Source organism: Onychomys torridus, chromosome 18 (genome assembly GCF_903995425.1).
Source record: "Onychomys torridus chromosome 18, mOncTor1.1, whole genome shotgun sequence".
In the NCBI taxonomy this organism is placed as follows: domain Eukaryota; kingdom Metazoa; phylum Chordata; class Mammalia; order Rodentia; family Cricetidae; genus Onychomys; species Onychomys torridus.
Genome location: NC_050460.1, coordinates 3184496 through 3208490, shown reverse-complemented (window position 1 = coordinate 3208490; position 23995 = coordinate 3184496). Strand labels below are relative to the sequence as shown.

Sequence of the window (23995 nt, the reverse complement as noted above, 5' to 3'; positions counted from 1 at the left end):
GTGGATCTCTGTGAATTCTAGGCCAGCCTGATCTACAGAGCAAGATCCAGGACAGGCCCCAAAACTACACAGAAAAGCCCTGTCTCGGGGAAAAAAAAAAAGAAAGAAAAGAAATTGAGGAAAAAAATAGTTCTCCTAATTAGACTATCCAATAGGTGAAATTCTCCTATATCTTGAGATTATCAGCCTCAGTTAAAAATAATCATTTTTGGGGCTGGGGATTTAGCTCAGTGGTAAAGCAAGGCCCTGGGTTCGATCCTCAGCTCAAAAAAAAAAAAAAAAAAAAAAAAGAATAACATTTAAAAATAATCATTTTCATTTGATTTATTATTTAAAGTCAGATGGTAAGAACAAATAGGTATAAAAACAAAAAAATAGTGTATTATTTGTATCAGGTCAATTATTACCAAAGACCCTGGAATTTAAGATGGTAATTTAAACAAATGATAAAACATGCTAAGGCACAAAGAAAATGTAATATATTTTTATACTGTTTATTGTTTAGAAAAGAGATTAAAAGTGTAATTAACATGGAAAATAAATATGTTCTAAGATGTCACACATATGTAGGACAGTTCTTTTTCTTCCCCAATGAAAATAAAATATGTACAATTTTTTCTCTAATCCTCCTTTCTTGCCTAATTTTAAAAGAACTCAAAATCATTTAATAGTACTGTTTCTTTACAAATGTTAGAATTCAGATTTGAGAAAATAGCATGTTTTACTATTGGAATCTCTGACAGGGTTGTTTTTAATTGCACATGACTTGAGGCAAGAAAACTACTAATCCAAATCTGGTGTTTATCTGTTTAGACAAGGAGTCATTGTGTAGCCATAAATTCCCTATAGTCTATTACAGAAATGCACAAAAAGCTTCCAAATCCTTTGAAACTCCCAATGCAAGACAGAAATAAAATTAAACTACAATGGTGATGATTCTTCAAGTAAATATGACAACCTCAAGAAAATGTAACACATAATTTTTTTGTGTGTGCAAAATGACAACTTAAGATCAAATCGGTACTTGATATAAAATGTTTACACATACAACACACAAAACTCACTATGGTTAGTAACCTTTATGGCTTAGAAAAAAGAGATATTTACATATCTTGCTTTCCTTATATGCCTGCATGTATGTGTGTTTTGTATATATTTTTAACAGTTGACAGCTGTTGTAGAGCATACAGAGATGCCAAGCTGAATGAGGGTCTTGATTACTTCAAGATTAGCTATCTAAAGTTTCTATTCATTTTAAGTGTTGTTAGTTGGAAGAGTCATTAGTCACTTCCTTGTCTCATAGAACATCAGCATACATTTACATTGTTAATGAACATTTGGGGTAAATGAATTAATGGCACTTTAAAACATCAATTCAGTCCTAATAACTTGGTATGTCACAGAAATGTTAGGCTAGGATATAAATGAAAATCCCTTTCAGTAAAGGTAACTGCTCATTCCTTTACACAATAAAAGATAAAATTAATTTAAAATGTTTTTAACCAGGGTAAAAAAAAAATGTTCGATATTTAGTGAAATAGCCCATAAAAAATATTCACTTAAAACACAACAGAAAATGATCTTCTCAAATAACTATATAAACAAGAGATATTCTAAAAAGTATTGTAAAATTATTTTGTATGCTTCTAATACAAATACATACTCACTTTTAAAGCATTTATCGAATTATGAGTACTTCTTACAGGTATTAAATTTAAGGGAAACATAACTAGAAAAGCTTTCAGGCTTTCTAGCAACATATTAAAATACTTTAACTGCAATAATGAGAATTAATTTTCATATTACCAAAATCTAAACAGCTGTCTTTTTAAGTCATCATGTAACAAAAATAAAATAAAATAAAAATTATAAAATAATTTTGAAGGACAAAAGGTGCTATTTTCAACAAAAATATCAATGGCATTTACAGGGTATAGAAAGTATTAAAGAGTCTCTCTCTCTCTCTCTCTCTCTCTCTCTCTCTCTCACACACACACACACACACACACACACACACACACACTCTCTCTCACCAAATAAATAAATACATAAACAAATGCACTTCATAAAGAGCTTTCTTCTATAAAAATGACCATTTTAGGAGTCAGTTAATTTCTTAAAATTACCAAAATATCATAGCAGACCTTAATATCAGTTTACAGGTAAAAATAACTTTATTTGAATTATTTTACCAAATTTGTCTGAAATAGGTTTCTTGACATATGTATTTCATAAGTAATATATATATATATATACTTAGTGACTTGAGCAAGGAACCTAATAGTGTACAATGAACTACTCAAGAATAAGGATAAAGCTTCAAGAATTTTCATAACTCATATCTTTCAGAAAGTCTACCATTAAGTAAATATAGAAAAATAATATCTAGTTCTGGCACATACATATATGAAATATTTTAAAGAGTAGAACATCAACAATGCTTATCTTTCAATAATCTACAACTTAACAATTTTACTGCACATATCTACAATAGTGTGACACAAATTTCAATTTATTTACAGAAAAGAAATATGTGAATCACTACCAAACAGTTCATCCTAGAATTTAGGTCAATTTAATGTGTGACAAATGCTGTTGGACAAACAGCATTTTGTATTTCAACAATGACTTTATATAACTTTTCTTAAAGAATGACAGTGTATTAAACATATAGCTAATATATCCTCTAACTTCAAGACAAAGAGATCTTTTTGTGGTATTCATTAGTATCAAGAATATTCTATACATATCTAGAAAAATATTCTTAAAGTTATTCTGATTAGCTTCATGGAAAGACTTACACCTATAGTATTGACAGAACTTACTGAAGTCCCTATGTTAAGTTCCCAGCATATGGAAATAACATCTGCACACAAAAACTTACCTAAAGACTTATTTGAATAGCTAGACAAGGGGTCAATGCCTACTTCTTGTTCTTCTGATTGCAGAGGATGTCTAGTTTCAGAGATGGAATGATACATTGCAGAAAGTGGAGACAGTCACCAAAAGTAATTACCTAGATGAAAATCCAAAGGAAAAAAGATGAATATATTTTTTCTGATATGACTGGGAAGGAATACTAGACAGAATGAAATGATTAGATGAGCACTGTAGATATCAACAAGCTTTCTATAGGGTAAAGGGTCTGTTACTACACCTTGGAGGACTTGTGAAAAAGAGCAAAAAAAATGTCAAGAAACTTCTATAGTATCAATGCTTCAAAAAAATCTAGACTTCATTTATAACCTTTATTTTGATATGGAGTTACATTTATTTTTAGTAAAATTTATACAAAATGCTTATCTTAAAAGATTTTGTAAAATCTCATATTTATAACATCATTTGTTTAACAAAGCTATCGTTTTAACAAGGACATTCAAAACAAAAATACAGTCAATGAAAATTACTCATAATAATATTAGTAAGAAAAAACATTTCTAACATTTTATTGTATTAAGCTTATGCTTGTCTTTACTGTGGATATTTAGAATTCAAGTTTCAATGTGATTCACTAAGGAAAACATACTGATTATATAGAACTACTACTAAATTATATAAATTATTATTAAATTATTGAGTGTTGTCCTTTTGTCTAAATTGCAATTTCTAATAGATATCTAGCACTCACTATATTATACAGTTATCACAATTGATGTAGTCAATTCATCAATTCACATAACACTTTCATTAATTTTTATTCAAAATTATCTAAGTATCACATATGAAAGAAACTGCAAAAAACAGTAAGCAAGTCCAATGAAAATGATATTTAATAAATAAGAAAATAGTTAATCTTATAAGATTTAATTATTTAAATATGGAGCAGCCTTCAGAGGCACAACTACACAGATCCGTATTAATCTTCAAGCACTTCAAAATGTCTATCCCATCTGCTTTAGCTCTAAAAATTCTTACTTTGTAATATACTCTTGTGGCTCTTCTGATTTTTATGAGAACAACTCAGGTCCCTTGCTCACCCACAATCACAATTCAGTGTAAGTAAGTCTATTCCCTTGGGATTATGGCTAAACCAAGACTAGGAGAAAGTTAGGAAAATAGAGAATGAATGTAGAAGTGCTGGTGGTTTTGTTGTCCTGACAGGACTAGAGTCTCTTGGGAAAAGGACACCAACAGAGGAAATGTCTCCACCAGGCTGACATGTCAGCACATCTAAGGGGAATTTCCTTGATTAATGCTATGTGTGGAGAGTCTCACCCATTTATGGGAAGTGCTAGCCCTTGCAGAGGGTTCTAGGGTAGAAAAGGAAGCACTCTGAGAAAGCCATCACTGTTCTTCCTCACTCTCAGCTTCCGTTCCTGATTCCAGACCTCTGTTTGAGCTGCTACCTTGGTCTCCCTTGATGATGGATTCTAATGGGTAAGATGCTATAAATTCTTCCATCCCCAAGTTGCTTTTGGTTATACTTTATCACAGTGACAGAGAAGCAACTAGACAACATGAAACAGGACTTCCTAAAACCAGAAAAATCTAATCTCATATATCTAGGACAGTTGTCAGAGTTTAGAAATGTATGTTCAAATCAATGAACTTATATAGAAGGAACTTTGAGAAATAGATTCCAATAAAGAATAACAAAATACAGGTTGTTATAGTATAAGACAGAATCCAATGAATGAATTTGGTTTAACAAATAAATGGAAACAAAGTCTTCTATAGTTTACCGAAATATGATTCCCAAATTCAAATTTGTAAGGAAGTCAGGTAGCAGATATTATCATTAATAGCTAATATTTAAAACAATGAATATATGGGGAAATATTGTGTCACTCTTCATTCTCCCTACAACCTAATTATGTATCTTCTTTATTTTTACTGAAATTTTACCAAAGAGAAACCTAATTAAATTTGCTTAGCCACATAATAAGTATTCATTCATTCATTCACTTTTGTTTGTATGTGTATTTTGTCTGCAAGCATGCCTGGTGCCTACAGAGGCTAGACAAGGGTACTGGATCCCCTGGCACTGGAGTTACAGAAGTTTATCCACATGGTGATGTGGATGCTGGGAATTGAACCGCAGTCCTGTAGAAGAGCAGCCAATGCTCTTAATTGCTAAGCCAGCTCTCCAGCCTCCTCATATAGTATTAAAGTATTAAAGAGTATTGAACATACTCTGTTTTTTTCCAAAGTTCGCATTTTTTCCCAATATTACTTGGGTCTGTCAGGAGAAAATCAATAAGAGAAACCAATTATAAAGCAATGAGAGGGAGGGGTCAATGACTAACTGAAGCATCCTTCATTCTGGTTCTGTCTGTCAAGATAGACAACAGTTATCAAGGATGGTGTGAAATCTTCTTACAAAATTGCACATATTGGCAAATAATGCAAAATTTTAAATAATTACTGCTATAGAATAGATTTTTAAATAGCTTTCTAATTTATATTTAGAACATGGGTATTTTAAAATAAGATTCACATTCTCTATTTTATATTCTTAAAAATAATAGAAGTAAAATGTCAATATGTCTACTCTGAGCTGTTAAATTTCCTTCAAATTTCCTAAGTAGTCTATCAAATCTGGGCTTTCATAGTCATATTACTTTAACTTCTTATTTTTACAGTAGAACTCTGCTCTTAAAAGCTTTACAAGTACAAATGAATGAATTTTAGGGATTTTATACTTTCTGAAAAACAGATTATAATCAAACTGAGATCAAAGTCTACTTTAGAAAGTAAAGAAAAGATGGGGTATAGCTCAGTTGGCAGAGTGCTTGCTTAAAAGGTATGAAGCCCTGAGTTCAATCCCTAACACTAAATAAGGTGGTTCATACCTAGACTACAGCAGACTCTGTCTCAAACTGGGGACTAGGAGGGTCAACTGGGACACACAACAGTATGTACCTGTCATCCAAAATACTCAGGGGAAGGCTGGAGACAAGCCTAAATAATACACAAAGAGAGACCCCTACATCTGAAAAATATGATGTTCATATCTGTTCAAGATGATGAAAGACATTTAAGGATTTTTTCATTCCTTAGAGAAGGGTGGTGGTGGTGGCGCACACCTTTAATCCCAACACTTAGGAGGCAGAGGAGGCGGATCTCTGTGAGTTCGAGGCCAGCCTGGGCTACCAAGTAAGTTCCAGGAAAAAGGCGCAAAGCTACACAGAGAAGCCCTGTCTCAAAAAACAAAACAAAACAAAAAATCCAAAAATGATTCAATAAAATTAGACTTAATTATAATCCTTCAGAACAGAAGTTCTCAACCTGTGAGTCTCGACTCCCAGCGGGGGGGTCACATATCAAATATCCTGCACATCAGATATTTACATTATGATTCATGACTACCAAAATATCAGTTATGAAGTAGCAATAAAATAATTTTATGATTGGGGGCCACCACAACATGAGGAACATGGGGTCACAGCATTAGGGAGGGTGAGAACCACTACTAGAACTTGACAAGTCTATGGTAATAGCTAAAAGCCAAAATGTAAAGTTAAACTATTCATAAAGATAGCAATTTACAATCATTCTGTACAATGAGGAAAGCACTATATCATAATTTATGATGTCTACAGATCAAAACTGAGACACCTAAAAGTATTTGTAATTAAACAAAGTAAACATGCATACTAATAATAAGTTACTTTCAAATAATCCACTGATAAAGAGTATGGATGATGTTCTTCATTTTGTTTTAATTACAGATTTAAATACTAATCTAATTCAAAAGTAACTAAAAAGTTGCTGCCTTGGATTCTATTGCTTTGTTTTAAATGTAAAGGCCTACTGTATGTTTTAGAATAAAAAGGTTAATTCTGTCTATTATTGCTAGTGGGATAACCCTGTAAAAATCTAAATAAAGTGTTGCTTTTAAATGTGAAATAAATTTACTAGGAATTCCCCAATTTGTGTTTCATAAATGTACCTGGAAAAGTTTATTACAAAGCAAAGTTTATTATTAAATATCTTTAAACAAATGTGTCTATATTCTTACTGGCCTGGTGGTAAAAACTACATTTTCAGTGTTCTATTATACCTAAAACTTCCTTTACAAATTCTGACATGAATCTGGTTCTTACAATATTAAATCTAAATATGAAAGAATCTATCTCAAAAATTTTATACACTAACAAAAAGCTTACAAGACAATGGGTATTTAAAAAGTCATGATGGTTGGGATTTAAAGTATATAAAAGACATTGCAATTTTTGTTTATAGAAAGTATTCTTAATTAAAATTTCGAGTTGCTAGCAATGCATGGGTAAAATACTACCCTTAATATGTTGAATAGCATGTGCTATTTTAAAATAGCATATAAACAGAAGTTCAAATAAACTTATCTATTCTCATTGACTGAAATTTCACTTTCTCCAATTTACATTCATTTCTTCACTGCTTATAATACTTACTTAGAATTTATTCTGAATTGTCATTCTAAAGATATACATATTTTGAAAGTTCATATAAACATTATTCATTCATTTGAATTCTTGACTGATGGCTAACTAAAAAATAATTAAATCAAGCACTGAAAACACAAAGTGGTATTCCTTTATACATACACACCGAAAAAAGAAGAAGAAGGAGGAGGAGGAGGAGGAGGAGGAGGAGGAGGAGGAGGAGGAGGAGGAGGAGGAGGAGGAGGAGGAGGAGGAGGAGGAGGAGAAGGAGGAGAAGGAGGAGAAGGAGAAGGAGGAGGAGGAGGAGAAGGAGGAGAAGGAGGAGAAGGAGAAGAAGGAGGAGGAGGAGAAGAAGGAGAAGGAGGAGAAGGAGGAGGAGAAGGAGGAGAAGGAGGAGAAGGAGAAGAAGGAGGAGGAGGAGGAGGAGGAGAAGGAGGAGGAGAAGGAGGAGAAGGAGGAGAAGGAGAAGGAGGAGGAGGAGGAGGAGGAGAAGGAGGAGAAGGAGAAGAAAGATAAAACCACACAACAAGATTCAACATACTACCTCAGAATTTTATAACAAACAGGAAGAAGACAGCAAAAGTAAGTATGTGTCACAGGTAAAACGTATTCACTATGATATGATATGATATGATATGATATGATATGATATGATATGATAAGATATGTGCATTTAAGCTAAAATATGACATCTTGGCTCTAACAGAAAGTTTCCTTGATATAAGTTTAGAAGCTTTATTTTCATATTTAAAAGGGAAAGCAACTGAACATTTTATATAAATAGCACAAAAGAAAGAAAAATACCTTTTTAAGGTAAATTTCTGGTTGAAAACAGTGTTCTTTAAAAGATCAACTACAAAGAAGACAACATAAAAGTATGAAGTCCTATTTAAAAATTCTTTCAATCTTTAATGCAGGACAGCCACATGGACTTTAAATAGGTTAATTAAGTATTAAAATTGATCATTTTAAGTCTTAATATTTAATATTGTTAGATTGTATATCAAAGTAGTTTTATTATTTATTTACTCCAAACCTTTATAAAATACTTCATTTGACAATAGGGGGTCTGATTCTCACAAGATAAATGTACTTACAATGCCAAATAAATTATATATAAAAGCATAATGTCATTCAACATTACCAATCATTAGTAAAACAATGAAACTCACTTTTATCAACCATAAACTTGAAATATCAAGTGTTGTCTGTTCTCAGTTATACAACTATAGTAACTTTCTATATCAAGAATAATGATCAAAAGAAAATTAAAATACACTGGAGTCTTATAATTTTTATACTGTTAGAATAAAATATTAAAAGCAAATTGTATAATATATAGTATGTAAGAGATTCTTAGTATAACTAAAATGTTTATTCTATTAAATAGTAATACTCTTGACTTTCTAATACGCAAACTTGTAAAGCCATAAGAAAGACCCTGATATAATTATATAAACTCTGAACATTTTAAAGTACCAAGTTATCATTATTAAAAAAAATTGTCAGAATATCCTCAGATGACATATGAAGAAGATGAAGAAAAGAAACTTGTAATATGAGGTATAACTATAGTCCCCACCTCCTTGTCTTCGAAAGAGCAGAAGCGCTTATGTCATCACAGGTGTCTTGGGGACACTACTGCTGTGATCACAGCAGCTCCCATTTTGTTGTTGTTGCTGTTGTTTTTCATTTCACAGCTCAAGGGCCAAAGTTTCCCCTCCTTCCTCTCCTCCCAGTGCTTCCCCTCATCCCACCCCAATCCACTCCTCCTCTGTTTCTGTTTAGGAAAGGGCAGGTCTCCTGTGGCTATCAGCAAAACATGGCATATCAACTTGCAGTAAGACTAAGTGCCTCCCCATGTATTAAGGATGGGCAAGGCGAACCAGTAAGAGTCCCAAAAGAGCAGGGTCCCAAAAGCCAGTAAAAGAGTCGGAGACAGCCCCTGATAGCACTGTTAGGAGCCCCATAAAAGGACCAAGCCACACAACTGTAACACATATGCAGTGCACCTTGATCAGGCCCATGCAGGCTCCCTGGTTAATAGTTCAGTCTCTGTGAGCCCCCTAAGAGTCCAGGTTATTTGACTCTGTGGGTTTTCTTGTGGTATCCTTGACTTCTCTGGCTCCTAAAATCCTTTCTCCCTTTCTGCAGGGAGGGTTCACGAGCTCTGCCTAATGTTTGGCTGTGGGTCTGCATCTGTTTCCCTCAGTTGATGGATGAAGCATCTCTGATGATAATTGTGTTAGCAACTCTTATAAAAGAAAACATTTAACTGGGGCTTGCTTACAGGTTCTTACTCCATAGTTGTCATGGGAGCAAGGGGGAGCAAGGCAGTATGCAGGCAGATATGGTGCTAGAGAAGTATCTGAGAATTCTATATCCTGATCAGCAAACAGCAGGAAGAGAGAGTCACTGGGCCCAGCGACACATCTCTTCCAATGAGACCACGTTCCTGAACAGTGCTGTGGCACTATGTCACTACCTGGTGATCAAGCATTCAAATCTATGAGCATCTAAGGGCCATTCCTGTTCAAACCACCACAACAGGCACCTTAAAACAAACAAACAACCACAACCACAAACACAAAAGATGAACAGTGGATAAAGCAGTTTTGAGGCTGGATTAAAGAAAACTAAGAATTAAGTGGATATGGGATAGAAAAGAGTCCCTCACCACAGAAGTCTTGAAAACTCCATCAGATTAATCATGGTGGCTCATGATTTAATTCCAGTATTTGGGAGGCAGAGGCAGAAAGATCTCCATGTTTGAGTTCAGCCTGGTCTATGTATAGTGAGTTCCAGGACAGCCAGGGCTATATAGTGAGACCTTATGTTAAAAAAGGAAAAAAAAAAAAAAAATCCAGTACAGTCAACAAAATCTGTTGTGAAAGTTGCTTGCAACAAGCTAATAGTCCTTATTATTAAAGGATTTTCAAATAGGAATGTGAAAATATCAAGGAACTATATTTATTATTTATGTCCTAAGTATACATGGCCAAGCATACTTATTCTCCCAACTACAAAACTTAAATTTTCTAAGAATCTCATAAGTTAGTATATCAACTCCATTTATAGTAAAAGACACATTTCAGCAGCTTTTCATATACTGATTAAATTCTACTGATATACTCCATTTCTACTTCATACTCACTGATTCTTAAATTATTTTCCATGTGAATCACCCTGATGTGACATCCACACCTTCTTCCCATCCTGTCAGATACAGCCCAGATCCCATATCCAAAGGCCTGGCTGAGTCAGGCCTTTTCTGACTGAGCTGCAGCCAATCTCTAGTCTTCTGACAGATAAAGACACCAGAAAATAGAAAGACGTCTCATACTAATGAATTGATAAAACTAATACTCTGAAAATGACCATTTTACTAAAAGGTATTTACAGATTCAAGGCAATCCCACTAAAATCCCCACTGCATTTTTACAGAAATATGAAAAACTATTCATATGGCACCACAAATGATCCCAGATAGCCAAAACAATCTTGAACATAACAGATCTTACAGTATATCACAGCCATTTCAATAAAACCACTGTGGTACTGGCACAAAACCAGATATGTGGCCCAAGGGAACAAAATCAAAGACCCAAACCTCAGTGCATCTCACCTCAGCCATTTAATAATAAATCTGAGGAAGATTCCAAAATGTAAGCTGGGAAAAGCGAGTATCGTCAACCAACTGTACCAGGGGAAATGGAGTCCACGTGGAGAGGAAGGAGTTTACTCCTATGTCTGTGGTGTAGATGTACATCTCCTACACCTTGGCATCAGAGAACTAAATGTAAACCTGAAACATGGAACTGTTAGAGGAAAGTTGGGCAGTACTTAAGAGTACATCTTTCCAGAAAGCCTCTGCACAGCTCAAGATACAACCAACCAAGCAAGGCCCAAAGACTGGCTTTTACCTACATACATTTCAAGGGTTACTATCAGAATTTAGGGGAAAAAAAACCTCAAAAAACAAAGACACTATAAAAAATAAAAATACCTACTCAAAAAAATGTCCACAGGACCCAGACAGGGATTTCTCAAAAGAAGAGGAAGAAAACAAACAAAAAATAACATCTCAAAACATGTTCATCCCTTCCAGCAATTAAGGAAATGCAAATTCAAACACCTTCAAGATTTCATGTTACCCCAATCAGAATGGTACCATCAACAACAAAACAACTCAAACAGCTGACACGAAAGGCTAGGATGGATGGCTGTGGCAGAGAGGTAACCCTCATTCACTGTTTACGTAACCACAAACTGGTGCAACCACCATGGAAATCACTGTACAGAACTATCAAGAAGCTAAAAATAAATCTACCATAAAGGCCAGCTCTCACCATTCCTTGGCATATGCCCAAATGACTAAATGTCCTACTCCTCAGATACTGGCTAAGCTGTGTTCACTGGTGTTCTATTCACAATAGTGAAGAAATGGAAACAACCTAAATGGCCTACAACTGATGAGTGGATAACGAAAGTGTGGTACATATACAATTTGAAATAATATTAAAGTATAAGAAAAAAACCATAAAATTTGCTGTTAATCAAAATCTTCTAGCATAAATATAGACAGGCAGGCATGCAGGTATGCACATGCACATGGACACATGAGCGCACACATCCATGCTTTGGAGGAGACAGGCTCCTTTTTTCCAATAAAATTAGGAAAGATGAAAAAAAAATTCCCATGAAATTTGTGCATTTTACTAACCCAGTGAGTCAAGCCGATGCACTTGGAGAAAAAGAACCTACTTCCTCTATGGGTTGGAGTTATCAAGTTAGCTCTTGAATATACCAGTTCAGTGAGAGAAAAATTTCACAACACTTTTATTCAACTCTAAAAGATTAAGTTTTCAGAAAAATTTCTGAGAAGCAAGTAATGTCGCAAATTATTATGTAATAGGCAAACTTCATAAATCAAATATCACATAAATAAAATACAAAGACCATGTAAAAATAAATGATGACATGCCATAAAGTAATAATTAAAATCCACCAAATTAATAAGGTTGATGGGGGGATTAACAATTAGAATTCCCAAGTATCCTTTTATTTTATGAAAAGATAAAAAACCTGTATTTCAATAATAAGAGAAAGTATTTCAAAGTACATCTGGTCTACAGTTGACATAAATTACAGAAAATCTTGTGGTTAATTTTTAAGTCTATTTCATAAAAAATACACATATATGAACATAAATAAGTTATGATATCTAACTAACAACTTCCACAATTTACTAGTTTTTAAAGATGTTCTGCTTTTACTTCAACTATTTTCTCTGGAGATGAAATTAAATTCTTCATAAAAGATGGCATTCTAAAGGAAAGAAAAACATTTTAATTTCATATAATACTGTTCTCATGATTGACAGAAAGATTAAATGAATCCTTTATGGAGACATATAAAAAGCTGAGCACACTATACAATGTTCCTTATCATGGTGTCCTGACAATATACATAAACAAGTCTTCATAAGACATTAGCTATATGACTAGTTATAGCTTAATGTTATATTTATCTGTTACATAAAAGGTAGTGGACTGTAAGCAGAGAACTGAAACAGACTACGTGTGGGGTGTAGGCACACTTCTTGGCAGAAGAATCGTATAAATGTCCAGACACAAGCAGCTACACGTTTTTCCGTTCCAAGTACATAAAGCATTGAAAGCATAGGATTTTCATCAGGCTCAAGGAGAAAGGTCAGTAACAGGAATGGCTTATGGGACATAGTTAAGACTCGATGAGAGAAATCACAGAAAACTCTCCCCCAACCCCCACCCCCGAGACAGGGTCTCACTATGTACCCCTAACTGTCCTGGAACTTCTTATGTAGACCAGGCTGGCCTGGACCTCACAGAGGATCTGCCCTCCTCTACCTCCCAAATACTTGGGTTAAAGATGTGCTCAACTACACCTAGCAAGAATACTCATAAATAGAGGTAATTCTGCTGGTCCAACACACTGAATATTTCTTAAACTATGTCAAACACCAAGTCTCAGCCCTTCAACACATAAAATGCCTTTTTTACCTAATTCCACATGACCTTAAGAATCAGCTGGAAATTCATCTTTCCTCAACTTCTCCCCTAAATGCTCATGACACTAAACTTTTTTATAAGTCCACTCAAAGTGTAAACATCATGAATAAAATGATTTATTTTCATTAACCTCTCTAAGTTTTTGAAGAATAGAAGATTTGATTTATTACATCACTAGCATAGAAAAACATAAAGATATTCATTTAACCATTAAGAATCAATACACTTCTGTACAATTCCCAGATAAAAGGATCAATTGAGCTATACTTTTTCTATAGACACATAGACATTATATTGCCTTTGAGTTACATTATTTGAGCTACAGAATCTGAGATAACTATTATATTGTTTTCAGTAACTATTATAAAGAATATGACCATGATTACTGAAATGTACTATTTATTTTCAACCTAACCTCTTAACATTCTCCCATAAAATAACAAACTAGATGACCAGATTTATTTCCCCAAAAAACAAAATTCTTTTTAAAATGTTATCCTTAAAGATCACCAAATACTTGGAATGAAGGGGAAATGGCCTTATAGTGCATATAAATGTGAGATAATATTAGGCTGCATTTAATTACCAGTTCAAACAACAATCTGATCTAACCTTTGATAAGTAAAATAAATGTTCAGAATAATTTAACTAAAGTAAACATTTCCTGTTAATACTAGCTAATTATAGTTAAGAGCTAAAAAATAAGGGAAGGGAGATGATGACGAGAAAGGATGAGAAAGGGAGATAAAACAGTTTTAATTAAGGATAAGATCTGTAACTACTCACTGAAATATGACTCTTTTCTCTGAATATAACAAAGAAAAGAGGAACAGTGAAACTGGTTTATAAATGCTGAGATTAAAAAAAAGCTATAGCAGACTAAATAGGTCATTCCTTCAGTGAGTAAAAAGTCAGCTGCCTACCACAGGAAAAGGAAATTTTGTGCATATGTAATATGAAATGCAAAGTATTGCCAATAAAGCTTTACATTTAAATAGTACTGTCCAATTTACAAAGACTGTCACTTCTATGGTACATGTCAAAGGGCAAGACACTGTCCACATGGAACAAAAATTAGCTCTATGGTTTGGGGTGGGGAATCTAAACAATGTGATGTCCTCTAGCCTTCAAACTGACCACAGGACAAAACACCAACAAAGCATGAAGAGGGAGGAAGAGCGACTGGAAAGGGAGGGAGAAGGAGATAGTGATAGACACTGCTCCTGCCACCACCCCCAATGTTCAGTGGGTAAACAAGATAACAGTCTCCATTTAGAAAACACGTGAGACAAGTCCAGAACGTTAAATACATGAACATAGGTAATACACAGGAATGTGAATGTTACCCATACACATAAACACTAAGTACTTACATGTTGTATGTATGTGTATATGTAGACAGTAACAATGTACATCACTCATAAAGAAATATCAATTTAAATAAGTATAGGTTTTTGCCCATCAGATTTGTAAAACACAGTTAGTAAATACCTTATGTACAAAAATATGCATTAAAAATTTTCGATGATACCGCAGCAAACACCCGGAGTCTGAGCTGCTTTGGAGACTGAAGCAGGAAGATGGCTTGAGTCTGTGAGTTTAAAAACAAACAAACTAGGAAGATGGCAAGGGAAACAAAGCAAAGCAAAGCAAAAATTACAAATGCATTACACCTTTTGAAACAGCAATTTTTTACTAATCCAAAGTTACTGTGCTACTATACATTTTAGACAAATCTATGCAAAAAGAAGCTGGTATTGTGATTAAAAACTATAAATAATCATAAGGAATTTTTACATTTAATAATGCAAAAATGGAATAAGAAGCATTAAAAATCAAAATGTACTGATAAAAATGTGTACAGAATAGTAAAATCAGAAAAGAGTGTAATATGACATGCTTATTTTGAAAAACACAAACATAACACATTAAAATTTCTAGGCAAACAAGAAGTCAAGAAATCATGAGAAAGAGAGATTCTTTATATGTAAGAGTATATCTTCTGTTTTTTAAAAAATGAATATAGCTTCCTATCTACAAAAACTTAATGACTTCTGAACTTCATGTATTTGAGAAAGTTACAAATGAAATTGTACTTTGTCCCATAATTTACTGGTTTTCACCTATTAAACCTATTGTTCAATATATACATTTTGATAACTAAGTATAGAAATGTCTATGGCTAGTGTAATGACTATTAAAGTATAGATGCTCACAGACTCTCAGTCCTGTTCATAATCTGCTTGCACTCATCCTTTCTAAGCTTCTCTTTAGGAATTCTTTGATTAACTTACTAGTGACAATCACTGTTTTTCTCCTTTCACGTAGTAACTAGTATTAGTACCCCCCTCAGTCCTTTCCTCTCCCTAAAATCATTTCTTTTAAAACACTCTTCTGTTCTCAGTGTCAAACAGGTGACTTGCTAAACACTACTGAAAAAATGTATACCCAGGTGAGTAGATGCTACTAATCACCTCGGGTCTACTAAGCACTCCTCAAAGTGAATTTATGATGTTCCATTTTCTCCGAAGTGTACCCTAACCTCAGTCTTTTCATTCAAACTGCTAAAATTAATAAATTCGGCATAAGCCAATCATAATATTTCTGCTTCTACTGAAGAAGAGGCAACAGAAAGTGACTCATTTCCTCTGATAGAAAGGAAAAAAATAACCCATGAGAGAAAAGTCTGCCCATCACCTGCTCTTCTTTAAACCGACAAGCTTTACTATTCCTACTAAAGGGAACTTGCAGAAACTTCTTCTGTTGACACTAATATCTATATACCTTGTTCAGGCCCCGTATCATCTAACTTTAGATACATTGGTGAAACTATTGGTAGCCTAGTTTCTTCAAATGAAAATGGTACTATTTCACAGGTTTTATAAGAATTAAACTCTTGAGCGCTTAACACATAACAATATCCACTAATAGACACGAAATTCTAGATATATTGTAATAATGGTCATCATCACACTATCAATAGTCTGGTGATAACAAATGCTCACCAGGTTACTACAAATGCGGTAATCTATCTTCCCTAAAGAAATAGGTCAAGAAGCCAAACAATCAGCCATCCTGATGTGTAAGGAATGATCCTCGCTCTAAAATTAGTATAGCTGCACAGAATTAAACAGCTTACATTCAGAAATCTTCCATTTTTCAGGACAATACATATGGGGATGGGGATCGAATTCCCATAAAGGAGATCGAATGCCATAAAGTGAAAATGCCCATAGTCTCTTCATTATTGGAAAACTAATTCAACCGACAAAAAGATAATTCTCTGGTTGGCAAGCAGGTCTGCTGCCTGATTATTAAATTATTATGGATAAAAAATTAAACTAGAACAGAAAACGGGACTTAGATTCAAATAAACATTTTCTTTTTACCTATTGCTTTGGCAGTACTTGCAGATCTGTAGCAACAAATATCTTCCCACAAGAAACTGGCTTTTCTGTTAACACTTCATAGTGCTTCTGAGATGGCATATCTGACATAACACTTCTGCTTTTCTCCAGCATCAACAAGATAAAGATGAGGCAGAAGATAAGGAAGCCCATGATGGTGTTTAAAGTGTGAGAATCTAGTCCTCATGAACATTCAAATTAATTATATAAAATAAACCATTTTAACTATTTTACATGTAGGTAGCTGACAATCTAAATTCTAAATTACTTTAAAGGAATTAATACACTATGCAGTTACCCATTCACTAGCAACTGAAGGAAGTCATTAGCAATAAGGGGATTAGATTAATATTAATTAAAATATAACTGAAAGAATGGCCATTCCTCCTATTTATTTTTATTTGTTTGTTTGTTTGAGAGAGACAGACAGACAGACAAGGTAGTCCTGGCTGTTCTGGAACTCACTATGTAGGCCAGGCTAGTCTTGAATTCAGAGATGTGCCTGACTTTCCTCTAAAAGGCCAGGATAAAAGGAATGTACTACTATGCTCAGACCAGCCATAAGCAATTCAACATTGCTGTTTCAAAGCTTTTTCTTTAAGTAAAGCTAAGTAACCAAATATGGTCTTAAAGGTGATTTCTATTTTATTTTTAATCTATATAGGATCCCACAAAGAAACAAATATAAGGGCCTAAAATGCTCTTATTTTAGAAAATATGGTCTTCAGATGTGTCTATCGTGGCCTAGAAAAGAAGATTCTAGTCTTCATTTTGCCAAATAAATAAAACTGTTATTAGCCTAAGAAAAATTCTGGTTCCAAAGATTAAAATAAAAACCTGCCTGGTAAGAAGTTTTAGGTTAACAAGAATGTAAAAAGGGGAAAAAAAAAAAACAGAAAAACTAAAAGGATATAGAGAATGTTTTGAAAGCATACACACAGAAACTTACAGTATATAAAATTGAAAATAAAATTTCCAATTTTCAATTAACACATATAAATATACTACAGAATAAGTCAGAATAAGTTTTTTTAAAAAAAACTGGAGTTTTAATTAAAAACACTATTGCAGCTATCCCCAAATCATACATTTTAAATTACAAAAGTATTAAGTATCTCAATAATTACCAAATTAAAGCCATATAACCACTGACAGTACACCAAAATCATTTCAAAGACTTTTTTTCCAGATATATAAAAAGTAAAATTTAATCAATCTATATATGTATGTATGTGTGTGTGTGTGTGTATATGTGTATGTGTATATATATATATATATATATGTGTGTGTGTGTGTGTGTATGTATATATATATATATATATATATATATATAAATACAGTTTAGTAGAGAAACAGTCTTCCTATTCAATGTGAGCAGTAAGAAGTTACTCAAATATATTACAACTCAGGTGAAGAAACTCAGGAGTCTTTCCAAATATTGCCAAAAGACACTAAAGTTCTGTTTGTTTTTCTCACTTCCTGTAGATCTGTCACCTCAAATACTATCTATACTGTCACACTGTTGCATCATTAAAAAGTGCATACATCAGCCGCAAATTCCGTCAGAAAATACGTAATAAGAAAATCTAATATACACCAGCAGTAGATACTAAAACCCTGAGCATGCACAGGCATCCAGCTTTCGTATTTATGCATCTTACACTAGATTGAGAAAAGCACACAAAGAAGGTATCTGTGATGATAAACTTGGCTTAGCATTGAACAAATACAGAACTTTCACAATAATTATTCGCCAAGCAACACAGTGGAACAACTGGCTTCAAAACATTTACATTAGATTAGCTATTTTAAGTAATTTAGAAATGATTTAAACTAAGTTACATGTGCCTGGCAGTGGTGGCACATGCCTTTAATCCCAGCCAGCACTTGGAGGCAGAGCCAGGCGGATCTCAGTTGAGTTCAAAGCCAGCCTGGTCTACAGAGCGAGATCCAGGACAGGCACCAAAGCTACACAGAGAAACCCTGTCTCGAAAAAAACAAACAAACAACAACAACAAAACGAAGTTACATGTAACTGCTACATCATTTCATGCCACATATACATTACAAAATTAATACTTGGTCTAAGTATATGAAGCAACAGGATTACACATATACACTATACAACTATCATCACTAAATACTTCAGTAATTCAATTCCATAAAGCTGACACTTATTAAATAATAACTATCCAGACACCCCTCCTCAAACCCTAACAATCACCAGTGTTTCTGTCTCTTAGAGAAGAAATGCAGATAGTGAAAATTCACATGATTTTTCATAACTAGTTTACTTGACCTCACATGATTCAAGGCCATTATGTTGTGTTTTAAGGCTAATATTCCACTGCAAGAATAGCTACACTGTGCTACAGTGATTGACAATGCTGTGATGAAAAAATAGTGATCTCCCTGGTACTCAAGAAACTACTAGCAAATATAGCACGGCACTTTTGCTCTTATTCTATTGCACTGGTCTACAGGTCTCTAATTATGTAAGTACTACAGTTTCAATAACTGTAACTTACTAGCAAGCACTGACATTAGGAAGTGACAATCCTCCAATTTGTCTTCTTTTTTCCAAGATTAGTTTGGCTAGTCAGACTTAAGACTATATATGAACTGATATTAATACATGCTTTTCTATGTTTACAAATTGTCACTGGCATTTTTACAAGGATTGAAGTGAATTTATAAACTGATTTGGGCAGTAATAATACTAGTATTCTAATTCATGAATATAGGATGTGTTCTCATTTATATCATTTGACCTTCATCAAAGTTTTATAGTCATCATTTTTTGTGCTTTTACCTCCTTTATTAATTGTTAACTATTTGTTATTTATTTCCTTTGCGTTTGCTTTCTGGTAGTGGGGGCCGGGATTAAACCCAAGTTCTTGTGCATGAAGATCATGTGCTTTGCCACTGATCAGTCAGTCCACAGGCACAGCTTGAAACTCCATCCTTCCTTCATTCTTCATCATTTACTTACTGCACAAAAGGCCTCAGTATTTTACCCAAGCTGACCCTTATTTCTTGGCCTCGAGCAAATAAATAATGTGCCAACACAGAAATATATACAGGTTATAATAGTAATTGAAACATCAAAGTCTTATGTCATCCTTTGTGAGGGGGAAGTAATTATATTATATAATATATATATATATATATATATATATATATATATAATATATATATATATATAGTTGTTTGCCTTTACATTCATAAAGCATTTATAGAAAGACACACACTAAACCAACAACACAGATCAATGATCTTTTTCGTAAGTATAAAGTTATAACTCATGTGGCATTTCTAATAAAAACTTCAGCATCAGATATAATCAGAAAGGTAGGAAATGCAACTTTTACATACTGTATAGTTATTTAAAGCAATTAAATTTGGTCATATATATTCATATATTCAATATTCCAAAATCAAACACTAGTATACATCAGGGACATACATCTTACTAAAATGAATTCCTTGATTCCACCCTTAGAATTTCTCTATGACCTAAGGAGACACAAGAAGTCTCAGTTCTTAAAATTTTCAAGAATGCCAAGATGCTGGTTCAAGACTAGACTCCAGAAACAATGGTTATAGATTAGTTTCTATCTCCTCAACATTGTGCATAAAAATCCAGCTAATTATTTTCCATCATGTTTAAACGGTAAAGCTATTTTCTTTAAGACATAACAAGCCTGGACTTGTATCTGGAGATGTAAGATGTTTTAGATTATTCCCAACATGGTGGAATAAAACAGTGAGGAAAAAGAAGGGACTAAACCACGTTCAAACTTAGCTCATTTCTGACATGAGATTAAAACTGGATCAATGATTGAGTACAAAGATTATAGACATAACTGTAAAAGAAAATCAATGAACTGAGATGCAAATTATGCCAGAGCATTAATTATAAAGAGACAAACAGCTGTGGGTTCCTATCCTGGCATTAACTATAGACCTACTTACTTTCTTTTTCAATGTGTATGGCCCCAGTTCTTGGAGCTGCCACACTCATAGTGATAGCCCAGCTTAAGCACCTCACAGGTGGGAGACGGTATTTATAAAGGTTATCAAGTTAAAATGATGTTACTAAGGTAAGATCTAATCCAATATAACTTGTTTTGTTTTTAAATACAATGGAGAAATGTGTATTTATACACAGGGAGAAAATGGTCATCAAGAATATCCTGGAAGAGAGTGTTTCTCATGGACTTCAGAAGGACTCTCATACTGCAACATTTTCATCTCAAGTCACTGCTCTAGTTTGTAGTATTGTGTTATAGCAGTCTAAGCATTACTTTTTAACTTCCTCATTTTACTTTCTCAAAAATGAAATGACCAGTCAGGTACATCGAGGCAGGCTGGTTGTTGAGGCAAGAAGATTCTTGTGAGGTCAAACAAGATCACACTGAGCTACATAATGAGAGTCTGTTGATTGATTAGTATATGCAGCATAATGACTCAGGGTTAGAAACAACAAAAAATTGTTAATTTAAAAAAGCAAGAATATATATTAGATGTCAAGATAATTTCCATATTATTTTAAGGTGGATGGAGTATTTATTAAAACATAATAAAAATGAGACCTCAACACTGGTTTCCACTATATTCTTATTCTTATCAGTATCCCACCTCAAGCATTCTATGCTAACTTGTCTTTAGCACAAATCTGAAACCCTTTTTCTCTTCAAACCTTCACCAGATTGATCACAAGCCTCTCCTAGACAGCATCTTTTAAGCACTTTCTCGGATAAAAATATTTCAATACATTACTTAAAGGAACATGATAATCTCAGTACTCATGTGGCTAAGGAAGCTAAGGCTAACATGGGCAAGTTTAACAACTTAGGATATTATCTCAAGGATTTACCAACTACCATTGCCCCCCTCCAAAAAAAAAAAAACAAAACAAAACAAAAAACACAAGAAATACAAACAAAAAATTATCACTAGCCTTTTCCCCAACTCAGGTTATGGATGTGCACAACTTCAAACTAATATAAACTGCAGGTGAATTTTGGACCTAGAAACAACTCAGAAAGTTTTGTGGAGGATAAGCTATTTAAGTAATTAGTTACAATGAACAGAAAAAATTAGTAATAGCATAAGTTATCATTAAACACACATTAGCATAACCACAGTCCCTTAAGTAAGTCTAAGCTTATTCCACCAAAGCACTAATTATCTCACATTTTAAATAAGGTACAAACTGTTACCTGCATATACCTCTTAGCACGTACATGGCTATCCTAGAAATTTTATTATGGAAATCCTAGGTTAGGATCCTAAAAACGTAAGCAAGCTACTCAGGAGAGGGCTTATATTTTATATATCCTTTCTAATTAATTTCCCTGGCATTTTATTTTTTATACTCTCAACTATTGAATTAACTGTTTCAGACATAGTTTGTTAGAGTCTATTATGTTAGAATTAATTTTCCCCAACATTTTCATTTCCTCTGATCAGATTCAGTTCTATGCCTTAGGAATAAAACCAGGTTGTTGGCATTTTCTTATTTTATTTTCAATCTAAATATTATTATAGTAAAAAAGAATATTTTTGGTCAGTTTATATATAAAATTCGAATGTTACTATTTCTGTTGGGTCCCAGAGAGAAAGCTTCTTATTAGTCCTACAATTAAATGATTCAGCAACCATCCACATTATCTTTTCCTTTTAACAGTTCCAATCAGTAGCAGATCTAGGTGTAATCAACAGCAGCAGGGGGCTTTAAGAAGCAAAACAAAACAAAACCAGTAGGAATCTTTACTAGAATGCAGCAATTGATACAAGGGAACATTATAGACTATTCCAAATTAACAATAAGATATTACAGTCTGATTTTATCATCAGAAGAGAAATAAAGAGGACAACTTTTAAATTCTTGAAAAGAGGATAAATTTCCAACTGGTAATAAGGCGAAAATGGGGAACAGGGAAGAAGGCTGTTTTCGCAATGAGCCTCTTGAATCTCTGAAGGGTCATTACTTCTGTTTTGGTTATTTAGCACCCATTTAGCTGACAGACTAATGTTCTCCTTACCTCCTACTGCTGCCATACCTAACCAATTTCATTATCACATACTTATAAAAATTAAAGCATCTCAGAGAATAACTGGCAGTTCCCTCACTCTTCTTCAGAAACACTGAAATTTTTACCAGCACCATCAGGGCAGTCGTAAAATGTAATTTAACAAAATGTTCCCATTTCTTTCATTTTGCTGTTTCTGCTAACCCTGCCTACAGCTTATGGGATGCAGTTTAGTGCAGTGTCCGCTGCCACTCAACAGTATGCAGGTAGCATAGTGATGTGTTTACACAAGGAATCAAAAGCCAGAGGTGGTATTTGATGACTACAAATTTTAACCACACAAAAATTCACAAATGGAAATGTTACCATAGTAACAACGTAAAAACACTGCACACGAGGATAGCTGATTTCATGATATAATTCTATAGCAGTTTACTGCAATACACGCAGGAGGCAACTATGACACTTCATTCAAATCCCTTTTTCTGATAAGAAGAATAAGATGTGAGGAATGCAGCTGACAAGTTTATAATCTTGACCTTTTTTTTTTTTATAGTTAAAAGGGAGGTTTATTTTGTGGGGTAACTTACAAATGAAGGGATAGGTAAGTTGCAGGGTCTGGCAAAGGTATGGCGCAGTCCAGCGGTGTTCTCTGGAGAACTCTGCTCTGTCTACCTCCAGCATCCAGGGTCCTGGAACCAAGAGCAACTTTTCTTTTAATTCTTTGAATTTACAAAACAATAAGACATTTAAAAGTAAGTCAATCAGTATGTAAAGCATCTAGAGAATATTTCAAACATTCCAAACTAGAATATTAGATTTTACATATATCAAACAGTAGAAAATAAATGTAGTTGGTGGCAACTGCTTCCAATGTCTGAAATACCTCAAATGTTACTCATACTCTGTCCAGCAATGTTTCTCAACTGTTGCTGTTGGAAGAAGAAAATCATTAACTAATAAATACAGTAAGGGAAGTGTAGAATGTTGGTAGTAGTTTATCCCCCATGACAATATTCACTTTGTAATTAAATCTTTTAATATAAAAATCTACTCTGAAAAATATTGTCATTCTTTAACTAAGCTGATATAACATTTTTAAAAATCAGTCTCACATAATTTAAATGCATATT

The 23995-nt window shown here is 33.6% G+C and overlaps 1 protein-coding gene across 2 annotated transcripts in view; it reads right to left on the bottom strand.

Moving 5' to 3' along the window:
• Tbc1d5 (TBC1 domain family member 5) overlaps nucleotides 1-23482 on the bottom strand; it is a 292901-nt gene extending 269419 nt beyond the window's left edge. The window contains exons 1-2 of one of the 2 annotated variants that reach the window (XM_036167803.1): nucleotides 23453-23482; nucleotides 2885-3016 (exon numbers count right to left, since the gene is read on the bottom strand). In XM_036167803.1, coding sequence (XP_036023696.1) covers nucleotides 2885-2981 — 97 coding nt within the window. In that variant the 5' untranslated portion in view covers nucleotides 2982-3016; nucleotides 23453-23482. Of the gene's footprint in view, nucleotides 1-2884; nucleotides 3017-23452 lie in introns of those variants that run through there. The other variant, XM_036167804.1, reaches the window with a different exon arrangement.
• Between the last annotated feature and the right edge of the window lie 513 nt (nucleotides 23483-23995).